This window comes from Erpetoichthys calabaricus, chromosome 6 (assembly GCF_900747795.2).
Source record: "Erpetoichthys calabaricus chromosome 6, fErpCal1.3, whole genome shotgun sequence".
Taxonomy (NCBI): Eukaryota; Metazoa; Chordata; class Cladistia; order Polypteriformes; family Polypteridae; genus Erpetoichthys; species Erpetoichthys calabaricus.
Window position 1 is genome coordinate 194,324,017 of NC_041399.2, and position 12,626 is coordinate 194,336,642.

At 40.9% G+C, this 12,626-nt stretch overlaps 1 protein-coding gene across 1 annotated transcript; it reads left to right on the forward strand.

Moving 5' to 3' along the window:
• Positions 1-8,252: 8,252 nt before the first annotated feature.
• On the forward strand, positions 8,253-10,255 carry mafaa (v-maf avian musculoaponeurotic fibrosarcoma oncogene homolog Aa). The gene has a single exon (XM_028804241.2). The coding sequence runs from the start codon at positions 9,008-9,010 to the stop codon at positions 9,893-9,895; it is 888 nt and encodes a 295-aa protein (XP_028660074.1). The 5' UTR covers positions 8,253-9,007; the 3' UTR covers positions 9,896-10,255.
• Positions 10,256-12,626: the final 2,371 nt, after the last annotated feature.

Genomic DNA, 12,626 nt, shown 5'->3' on the forward strand with positions numbered 1-12,626 from the left:
AAGGAGCAGTGGAGTAGATTTAAATGCAGTTTGAGCATACCCTGATGTCTGGGAATAACAAAGAAATTAAAAAAAAAAACTCCACAGTGGAAATAATAAGGAGATGCAAACCACAAACACATAAAAGACAACTATAACTCCAGCACTGACCTTAGGGCTTCTGAAAGCATAGCAGCAACAACTAAAAAGAATCATATGAAAGATAAAAGGTATTGGAAGATAAATATTGAAGAAAATACAATAGACGATCCAAAGACGTTCTTTCAGTGTTTTAGTAGGAAAAGAAGAGTCAAGGAGGAGGTGAAGTGCCACGAATAATAAGCGTGATCTGAAATATACAGAGAGTAAACTAGCAAATGCTCTCTGTTACCATTTTTCTAACATTTTTTGCATGTGAAGAACCGGCATTTATGAGGACTATTACGGAGGTACTTGATGATTTGTACGTTATAGAGAGAGGTGTGCTGGTTTAATTAAAAAGCTGAATTCCAAGGATCAGCCAGCATTTATCCATCCATCCATTAACAACAATGTAAAACCTAATAAGTTGGCTTTACTTAAAAAAAAGTATGCAAACTCGTTGCCTCAAAAAAATTAAGTTTTTAAATCTTGAGAAAATAAGTACAATTAACTTGTAATATTTAAGTTATCAGAACTTAAAAGAAATTGATAAATCTAAGTATGCTGAAATTACATAATGTAATTAAAAGAACTTAAAGCTATCCAGTATATTTAAATTAAAGAAAATGCTTTGCGTAAACTTTTTTCATTCTCAGTGTACATGATAAAACTCAGTTGCCCTAACTTAAGCAAATAATTTAATTCAAATTGTTCATAGCCCTAGTCATTAATTTTGTCACAATTATATTGTACCAGCTGTATTACTACTTCATTTACATATATTCACACTAAATGACCATTTAAAACAATGTCTTAACAACACAGATTGAGTTATTTCAGCTGACATTTATTTTAGAAATGCAAACTCTAATTCCAAAATGTTTAAATAACTAGCTGCACAGGTTTTCCCATTCTGACATCAAATATGAACATGAGGCACCTCCAGACATTTATTTAAAACCAGTGCTGAAGTGCTTAAAACATGTATTGCAGACTTAAGGTATGAGTGACTTAAAGTAATCAGGTACTGCAAGTAAAATTAACAAAATAAGGAAATCATAATACCACAATGTGGACCTCAAATGCTTTAACGAGATGTATGCTTATTATGGTTAAGATTCATGCCACCTTCTAAAAACAGTCAACATTTCAGAAAAAAAATAAACTATTTACTTATAAAATTCAAGTACATTTTTTCACAAAAATAAAAATTTTAAATGGTATATCTGCTATATCCTAACTACAGGCTCATGGGGGACTGCTGGAGCCAATCCCAGCCAGCACAGGGCGTAAGGCAGGAAACAAACCCCAGGCAGGGTGCCAGCCCACCACAGGACACACACACACTCACCAAGCACACACTTGGGACAATTTACAATCGCCAATGCACCGAACCTGCATGTCTATGGACTGTGGGAGGAAACCCACGCAGACACGGGGAGAACTCCACACAGGGAGGACCCGGGAACCGAACCCAGGTCTCCTTACTGCGAGACAGCAGCGCTACCACTTCGCCACCGTGCCGCCTGCAGCTTAAAGTGAATTAAGATATTTTATCACCAAAAACATCCATCCATCCATTTTCCAACCCACTATATCCTAACTACAGGGTCAGGGGGTCTGATGGAGCCAATCCCAGCCAACACAGGGCGCAAGGCAGGAAACAAACCCTGGGCAGGGCGCCGGCCCTCCACAGGGCACACACACATCAAGCACACACTAGGGACAATTTAGGATCGCCAATGCACCTAACCTGTGGGAGGAAAGCCACACAGACACGGGGAGAACATGCAAACTCCATGCAGGGAGGACCAGGGAAGCGAACCCAGGTCTCCTTACTGCGAGGCAGCAGCGCTACCCACTGCGCCACCATGCCACACATTTATCTTAGAGTGATAAATGAAATTAATCAGTACAAATATAAACCATTTACACATTTTTAACATTTTTAAATTACCGTGAAGTTCCTACAGGTTTGAAGCCATCAAATGTCCTATTAAACAAAAAATGTGAATGAGATGATCCAAGTAACCAGCCCAGTGGTTTTAACAGGTAACACGGCTGAATTAATGGAAGCAACTATTAAAGAAATGATCAGGCATCAGGAGGAAAGAAGGGGATGTTTTAGTGAGCAGTCAGCATGTGTTTAGATCAGGAAGATCATTGATATCATTTTTTGCCAGACTTCTTTGAAAAAGCAACAAAAGCATACAATCCGAAAACTATTATATTATATTATTGATCTTGATTTTTAGAGGGCTTTTGATTTGGTTCCATATGAGAGGCTTATCGCCACCAGGGGACCACTCAGGGTGAAGCTCACACTCTTTTCAGGTGATTTTGTCTGGAAGAAGGTGTAAATATTGGATGCTTTGTTGACTTCTAAGAAAACAGCACTCAGATGTTAAAAGAATACCCAAAAAAATGTGGCTAGGCTAGGGATCTGCGCTGGCAATCGGAAAGATTGGCGGTTGGAATCCCATAAATGCCAAAAAGGACTCTGCTCTGTTGGGCTGTTGAGCAAGGCCCTTAACCTGCAATTGCTGAGTGCTTTGAGTAGTGAAAAAGCACTATATAAATGAAAAGAATTATTATTATTATGCCATGTAGTTTTCTAGTGATAGCCAAGAACATTTTTAATTGCATGTTTTCATGCAGAAAAAAATGAAAAAAGTTTATGATAGAACCTAATGGCGACCGATGCTGTACATTAGTCACGGCACATAATCCACATGTCAGTTATCCTGCGACATTCTCAAAATGTGCACAACGCACACATTTTTTGCTAAAATAGTGTTGAATACCAAATACCAAAGAATAAATACTTGTGGAAAAAAGTACATCAAAAACAGGAAACACACTGCCATAATGCTGTACTTCAGAATTGAAGACATGACTTCTGACCAATGAATGAAGGGGAGAGACGGATCTTTATGTCATGCTAGCTGTGTAAGCCCGTGCTGTAAAAAGTCCAGGGTCCTAGAAACTATTGAAATCGTCAGGAAAAAAAACGGAAATGTAGAGATGTCAGGAGGATTCGTTTTGCCGACGTGCTCGCATTGCTTGTGTATTAGCAGAGGGAGGAAAAGCAAATTTTGCAGAATTTAGCAGTTAAGTGACTTTGTCTTTCTTCTGATGTTTCGTTTTGCTGACGTGCTGGCCTCGCGTGTGTTATTAGCGGCTAAGCGAGTTTTCAGTTTTCCTCGGAGGCGGAGCCTTTACCCAGACTCCACCTCTCACTTCCGGGCCGGACAGACAGACAGACATACTTCCACACGTAGACGTTTATGTATAAGAAGCGTTTTCTCTCCATTCTGCATGAAAACATGAAACATTTTTCTCGGCCTTCACTACAAAATACATGCGGTAAGTAACAGATAAAAAGATATCATTTTGGGTGGAGTACATCTTTAAACACACACAAAAATAGCAGCAATCTGCCAGCTTTCATCATCCTATTCAAAAATTATTGATAATGTTTGAACAATAAGTTAGCTGTGCCATTTGTGCTTTCCTTTTGCACTCGTTTTCTCTTCTGCTAAGATGCACCTGGACTTCGGCTCCTATGTTAAATTTTAATTTCTGTCTGGATATTAGTATTTCAAAAACCCTTATTCCTCAATTCATATAGCATTTCATATTCTCAGTAGAAGCTAAAATATATGTATATAAAACATTCTGAAACCTGCTAAATTCAGTTTTGAGTTGTTTGGGAATGTATGATTTCTAAATGTACAATATGGGTAACAGGAAAATATAGAAAAATTATAGAGATATTTGCACTTCGGATTAAGACATTACTCATAGTGACCTAAACATTATCGATCATATTTTCCACACACTACCCTGATCTTGTAAGTCTCTCGTATAAAGGCGTCTGCCGGATATATAATAGTAGCATTAGTAATATGTCACGGATACAATTAAATTCATGCTTGAATTCGCAACCAACATACAACATGTTGCTCTGTTTGTACAGTGACAGGAAAATCGCCGTCAAGTCCAAGCGAACAGGCACATTTGGTAAGCTGCGTTCCTGCGGACTCCTCGCAGCGGCCACGCTGAGCACCGGGGCACCTTGCCGCCTTTGTTTCCGCGCGGTCTGTCCAGATTGGTTGGTTTGTTTGACACCCCGCGGGCGGTAAAGGGTTAAGTCTCTGAAATCCCGATCAGAAGCTTAGGAGGCTCCTCGCTGAGGCAGGTCGAGCTGGCGCTGATCGCCTCTTTACCTGAATTAATGTTTCAGAGCAGCAGCTCATCTTTAAGCATCCGCGACACAATGAAAACCCTGACTTCTGAGTTTGGCTCACGAATTTTGCCTGTTTTCATTTCGAACTGCTAGAATTTCTGGAATATATTCTTTAATGCCAAAATTCAATGCATATGGCTTAGCTTGGCTTTTAGGCTGCTTATTTGATAAATTGTTTGCTTCTACTTTATAAGTTTTAAATTGAAACGATATTTAGGAGAGAGACTGCATTTTAAAGCTATTGTGCTGGTCTGCAGAACGCAGCATTTTTGTAGGTAAAATTAACTGATCAGGTTAGGGTGAAAGGCGAAGGACGGGTAATCCGGGAAAGGTGAAGATGCCCACTGCCTGCTGCTTGGTAACTCTCAAAATAACTTTCCTTTTCCCAAAATGTTCTAAATCGTTATTTTTGCAATGCTAAATACTTCGATCCTCTCTTTAACCTTAAAACGCCATAAATGATTCTTGCAAAGCCCTTCGGATAATGAAGATGAACAAAGTTAAACCACCGACAAAATTAGTAGTATCTGAATTGGAACATCTCTCAGTAATCCGGAAAAAAAATGACACATAAAAATGCTCAATCATTCATTCAGTGTTGGTTGACTTTAGTAAAGGAGAACTCGAATAACGTAGACGGTGAGGCTGATCCTGCTACAGTTTCAATGTCTTACGCGACCCCTGTGCGATATATTAATAGAGAAATCGAGGAGCGTGAACAGAGGAAAGAATAACAGTTTAATATTGAATTAAGACGATTTTAAGAAAACTACTGAAGGCTTAATGAGTAGATATAAAAGAACACCGTAGGCATATTCACATATCGTGAAATATCTAGCAGAGAGTAAATCAATTCTGAGTATTAAATAGCTGCTATTGACCCCCATGCAGTACTGCCTGGCTCCTGTCATCATAGTTAGCTACCTATCATCCGTTTTACGCGCTCATGCTCTTGCGTTAACTTTTAAGAGAAAAATTGTGTTAGCTGCAAAGAAACACATATTTTGGGTTAACTGTCTTTAAGAGTTGAGTCTTCCTTATTTTTTCGATTCGGTGCCAATTTCCCTGCCCTTGTACCACCATTATCACCCTATAATTAAAATGCGTATCGGTCGCGTCACTACAAATTCATATGTAAGAAATAAAAATCTGGAGTCACACTCTCCTGATCAGTACTTAAGAAGGTTTGATGCCCAAATTACAGTTAAGTATCCCATGACTTTTAGAGTCTGAAACCGAACCTGCTTAACATTACCAAACGAACGAACTTCTTGGATTGAATAATTTCATCCTGTGTTTAAAATGTCGCATATTCCATGAGTACTGTAGACAAAACCTTAACTCTGCCATCCCTTATCGCACACCTGTACCAGCAAAACAACACTATCGTTTGTCAGAGTTCAGTAACATGAATATTTAGCTCACTTGACCTTATCTTTTTTAAAAATGAAATCACACCCTTTGAAAGTCATGATGAGGCGTTCCGCCCACTGATCGTTCCTGCTTTGAAAAGGCTGCGGCCAACCGTTGTAACAGAACAAACGGGTGTAAAAACTAAACGAATTAGAAAATAAAGATACACTATATTCTTAAAAGTATTCATTTCATTATAGAAAGGGTTCTTTGCATATGACATTGGCTCTTTGGTATTTCATAAGGTTACTAATATGTGGACAAAACAAAAATATTTAACGTATAGTCGGCTAATTAGCAAGATGCTAACAGATCAAAAACCTTGACTTTAACGTAGTATTGTATGCTTTTAAAATTAGGAGCACTTTGGTATTTCACAAATCGTGTGTCCTCTATTCATAATTACTTATGAAGCCTGCTACGGATCAAATTAAAAAAGAACCTTTATGTGATTGAAATGGATTTTTTGGTAACCAAAAAGGTCCCGCTATAGCTTTGCTCGGCATAAAGAACCACGCTGGCGCCTTCATTTTTAAGAGGGAACTTAAACGTGTTCTTAATTCTTGAGAATTGTTTTGGCTTTGAACCATGACAAAAATGCATTTTCAAGATACAAGCAAAAATATGATGAACTGTACGCGCACAACTCCTTCTTTCCGCTTGTCTCGTGTTAAGTTAGAAGTTCTCTGCCCTGATGCCAAAGTAAAGCCTCAAGCGAGCCTGCGCACTTTCGCATCCCCATCAAATCGCTCCAGCAGGTTTAGTTGCTGCTCCGCTGCTGAACTGTTTTCAGTCGGGATTGGGACTTACTGCTGGTACCACCGCCAAAAGTAATCACAATAAAAAGAAATAAAGCATACATTCTTAAACATTAGATTATGCTAATATAGCACATTTCCCTCAACATACGTAACATTCTTTACGTTGCTTGCACCTAATTCACGTTCAGCCTGCAAATTCTAAAGGATTCCACTTATTAGTTAAACATAATCGTTGGGAAAGCTATTCAAATCATCCTGTCATCTTAAGGAGACGTCCAGTACATTTTAATTAAGCAATTATGCATCTGGTTCTGTTTTTTACTGCCTCCATTATTGAGCTCTGCAAACATCACAGACCCTCAGTTTAAAGAAACACAGCATTAATAAAACGTCCATCCGTCCATTTCCTACGCCAGCACAATCCAAGTTTAAGTTCGATGCTAATCATTTCAGTTTTCAGTGTTTGTTTTAACACTACCGATATATGTATTATTATGATTATTATCGGCAAATATGGATTGAACGGTTTATTTGTGAATAACTCTTATATTTTATTTAAATAGCATTTCGAACTGTTTGTAGTGCAATTTATGGACAGATGATTTTTGGATAGAGAGTTATTTCTAAACGCTTCTGCAGATACAAATCAGAAACGATATATGAATACGCAAAATAAATGTTACATACTCAAAACACAAAGCATTGCGCAGAGATACTTGGCAAATGTTTTGTCATATCGGCCTTCTTTTAGCGTCAGCTGAAGACGATCAGAACGGACAACGGTAGCATTTTCTCCTGCTGAAACGCCGGTTCTAATTAACTGAAGTCACCATTAAACGAGAGTGTTAATAGCAACAGTAACCAAGGGATATTTGTCATTAATCGTTGGTATCATGTAATAAATGTAAGATCTGAACCTTCTGCGTCTTACATATTTTTTTTTCCTAAGATCAATACTGCGTTTAATAGAGGTGACTAAATGATGGATCCAAACCTATCGTGCACCTATTCGATTTCCTGTATCGAGGGAAAGCCCACCTAATAATTAGCAATAATGCGGTTAACTTGCTGTCACCTCATATTTTCTGCTTCCTCGGTCTTCATTTCTCAATCATTAATGGAACGTGCACAGGCTCATAGTATGAACTACCCTGGCTACTTTAATTCAATTAACATTTTAGCTGTACATGAAAGGAGGAATGCAATCAAAACGGTTTGAAAAATGTCATTTTAACGACAGGAAAAAATAAGTGCGCATTTTCTGTACCGGCTGGAATGATAACCGCCAACCAAACCCCACAACCAACCCCCCAAGAACTTACACTGGTTTGTGTGTGCGAACATGTCTTTTTTTGTGAGTGCAGTTATTGGGCGCAGTGCAGCTGAAAAATGCTCATTATATCTCTTGTTTTGATGTAACATGGGAGACATTTCGGATTTATTTTTTTTGCGATACACTGAAGTTACGTGTAGGCACTTGTATTATTCGAAAATGTGTTTATTGTAAACTTTATTTATTGATACCTGTCACTAGAGGGCACTGTTCGGACAGCAGCTGGATTTCAGCCCAACGTTGCTATAGAAAAATGCAAATTTCCCGTTATCTCTTTCTGCGATTGGCGCAGGGGTGCTATCACATTCCCAGTAGGTGGGACAGTACAATTATATCTATAAAGCGACCGAGTGCTCCATTCAGCTGTTCAGTTAAGTGTTAGCAATCCGCTCGGCCGGTCAGGCGAAGGCTTTGGCTGTGACAGTATATGTCAGGATTATAGCGCCTCGAATGTCTGTGTAGAGATAAGTTGAAAATAACTGTAAAAATACAGACACCAATAAAGGTTGCATTCATTATCTGCTGTCGAGTAGAAAACCAACATTTTCAGCCAGAAGGATTTTTCCACTCAAACCAGATAAAGTAAACAGAAGCCTGCTTTTGTGCTGTAGATGCCACCAAGATTGAAGACGCCGACTGCCTGATACTTCTGTTTCTGGAGGACTAAAACTTTTCTAAAGTTGTGGATTGACGCCGTTGACTTTTGCGATCTTTGAACTGTTCAGCTCCACTGAAGACCTGAATAAAGTTGTTATATCTCCTATCAGCACAATAGCTGTCAAATGCGCCGGAAGTTGTTCGATTTGTGACTTTATATGAAAAACAAAACGGATAAAGCGAAACGACTGACTGTATTCCAATAATAAGCTGCTAAGCCGGCAGCCGAAGGTTACGGCGGGACCCTGACTGGTTTCAAGTTTCTTCTTCTTCTATCCGAGGGACTGTCGGCTTTGGCGCTGGACCGGGGAGGAGAAGTGGTGGCCATTGGTCTAAAAATACTCGGCAGGTGCCCATTTAAAAACCGAGCCGTCACTGCCAAGAGGCTCGCCCCGGTGCCGTGTGTGCGCACTAGGCTCTGTGGCTGTGGCGCAGACGCTGGCTGGGAGGGCTGCTCCTGTTGCATGGACTGAAATGGCCTCGGACCTCAGTATGAACGGAGAAATGCCCAACAGCCCCCTTGCCATAGAGTACGTCAATGATTTCGACTTAATGAAGTTCGAGGTCAAGAAAGAACCCCCTGAATCGGAACGCTATTGCCACCGGTTGCCCCCTGGCTCTTTGTCTTCCACCCCTATCAGCACCCCGTGCTCCTCCGTGCCTTCCTCGCCCAGCTTTTGCGCGCCTAGCCCCGGGGCACTCTCCAACCCTAACCCAAGCAGTGGCAGCAGCAGCAACAGCAACGTAAGCCAGAACCCGGCCAACAAGCCTCAGCTAGAGGACCTCTATTGGATACCCAACTACCAGCACCACATCAACCCCGAGGCCCTGAACCTGACTCCTGAAGACGCGGTGGAGGCACTCATCGGCAACGCACACCACCATCACCACCATCATCAGGGCTACGACGGCTACAGGGGGCAGCAGTTCGGGGGTGAGGAACTCTCCGCCACAGCTGCCGGCCACCACCACCAGGTCCACCACCACCATCATCATCACGCCCATCACCTGCGCCTCGAGGAACGCTTCTCGGACGATCAGCTGGTCAGCATGACCGTACGGGAGCTCAACCGGCAGCTGCGGGGTTTTAGCAAAGAGGAGGTGATTCGCCTGAAACAGAAGAGGCGCACCCTGAAGAACCGGGGCTATGCACAGTCCTGCCGCTTCAAACGCGTCCAACAGAGACACATGTTAGAGAGCGAGAAATGTACCCTGCAGACCCAGGTGGAACAGCTCAAACAGGACGTGGCTCGGCTGGCCAAGGAACGGGACCTTTACAAAGAGAAGTACGAGAAACTGGCCAGTCGCAGCTTCAGCCGGGAGCCGCCACAGGGCCCCCAGCCCAAAGACTTCTTTATGTGAGGGCACTTCTCCCTATATGCTCCTCCAACCCCGTTTCTCGATTTTCTCGTCTTCGTTTTTGCAATAACTTCTGAAGTTTATGTATCCCTATAACGCTCAGTAACTCGAGAACTTTTCAAACAATTGTAAATACGTTTCTTGTTCCTTTGCTCAAGACGCCAGTCGTGCATACTTCAGTTGGCCCCAAGTTTTGCACTCAAGTGGAATTAAATGCCCTCCCGGACCGCCAAAAAAAAAAAGCAGGAGGCAAATCATGCGAAACGTCCCTCGTCAGCCTGAAGTCTTAAATTGTATCTGGGACTTGCAGCATGAATAAAGAATCGGACATCCAAATACAATTCACGTGCACGAATGTCTTAATGGAGAGCCAACTTTGGAACAGTCTTAATCCGTGATGGGACTCGCTTTGAGAAAACGGACAGTCTTAAGAAAAGAGGAGTGTACTTAAAACACTTAACAGGACGGCTCGGTGACAATAAAAAAAAAAAACAAAACTACAAAGCAATACGAAGTTCTCACTTACCGCTTCTCCGGGTTATTTGCGGAATATGTCGCTGGTGGACAACGCAGCTCGTACAAAGAGACTCATGCGGTCGTAGACCCTGCAAAACTTCTAAAGACCTTTTTATCAACCCTGCATGCAGGACATGTATGGTATTTCAAGTCCTCTTTTTTCTACTTATATTACTCACCCCAGGATCAGACGCATGGCCCGATAATCGAACTTTTTCAGCTCTTAATATTTTTTTTTTTTAAGTTTGATTATGTTGTCTGGTAGTGACGGAGAGAGAGACCCGAGATGGACTGACTCTAAAAACAAGCAGAGAGAAAGAAAGAAAGAGAGAGTGGTGGACTTGAAAATCAGCGACGGAGGAGTGCAAACGGCTAGTTTTCATTTTCTCTCTCCTACTTTCCTCTTTAAAACTGAGCCAGATGTTTATGTCCACTTGTAAATATGTAGAATTATTTAAGTTAGTATGTTTTTGAAAAATTTCTTTTCCCTTGCTTGATCATTAAGGTAAAAAAAGAAAAAAAAAAGTCTTAATAATAATAAAACATTTGTATGTAACAGCATGCAAATAACATATTATAATTTAAACGAAGATGTAGAGTTTAAAAGCCTAATGCACTATTCTAAGATCATTGTTTCTGTTTTTTTAATGAAATTTAACTGGCTATGCTGTCAAAAATGTGGAAGAGGTGGATATATTAACTTATCAAAGTTGACATGACAAATATAGTAATATATGGACTGCAATCCGTTTGCTGCTAATCTCTATGCATCATGAGCCCTTTGTTTTTTAGATTTTGGTAGTCATTTGGCCGCATATATCTGAGGTAGAACAGACATATCCTCGCTCTGGTTTTCCTTCTGCAATATATTGTAAAGCAGGTATTTTTAAAGTTCTCTATGTAACGCCGTGAAATGAGCGTTGATGGTGCTCAGAGCTACAGTCATTCATTCGGTTACCTTGTAAACCATAATAACACTGGCAAGTGAGAAAAGTTGGGCGCATTTGGAAAAGGTGCGCACGTGCTTGTTTATCACAATAGAGGCAACGTTTCTGCTACAACTGAAAAACTCATTGGGCAGATCTTTCATGAACTTCTGTCAATAAAAGATTTGAACAGATTGAGGCTTCTTCTGATGCTGTGGGAGTGTAGACTGCTCCGGAGGGGGGGAGAGTTGGGGTGGGGGAGATGCCACCTCCGTCGGCCAGATGGGTTCAAAGCACCCGTGGGCTGCGTGCGTGCGTGCGTGCTTGTGCCTGCCTGTGTATCTGCTCGCGTGTCTGTGCGTACTCGTGCCTTCTCTATATGCCTGCTTGTACACCTGCACACGCGCCTGTCCCTGGCCGTGAGTACCTGTACTGGAGTGCTTTCTGGTGCCGGTGAGCTTCTGGAGGGAGTGCGAGATTGGCACGTGTGTCTGGGCGCCTGTTGGTGCGTGAGAATTTAGTGTTCTGCAGCTGTGCCTGTGTGTCGATCCTTCTGTGCTTGGCGAACGTTAAAGAAAATCAAGTGTTCCCTTCTCAGGACATGCACATGCTCGAATTGGGACAGCACTGAGTAGCTCTGTCAGTGTCGGAATGAGTCAAGGAATGACCGGGCTGTAATTAAAAGGTCAGGGGAAAACTGGGGAACGGAACACAAAATAAACAGGTGATGCCTAATTATTATTTATACTTTTATATATACACATATTGTAATCAAGCGTTTTATTAGACAACACCGCTGCTTTATTGATGGTTTCATTTTTTTTAGCGCAACTATTATTGTTATTATTATTATCATTGTATTAGTAAACGGCTAAAACATAATGCTGGACAACATTCGACAGTATTTTAACATACAGCCAGTAATTTAAAAATTGTATAAACTTAGAAGGTTCAGGAGTTAAGGCGGAAATCTGTGAAATTTTCCACGCAAATTTCATCAATTAACAATAGCACAAAAACATCAATACTACTGTAAAAAGAAAATGGACAGACGTTATTTTAATTATTACATATCGCGCTAATTAATCATCTCAAACTAAAGTCGCGTTTTGTGCACAGAACACTCGACACATTCCTGAAGATGGTCAATAATTTTATTTTAAAAAACTCACGGGAGATTATAGTACTAGGTTGATTACATCTTGCCTGAAGAAGGGGCCTGAGTTGCCTCGAAAGCTTGCATTTTGTAATCTTTTTAGTTAGCCAATAGAAGGTGTCATTTTGCTTGGCTT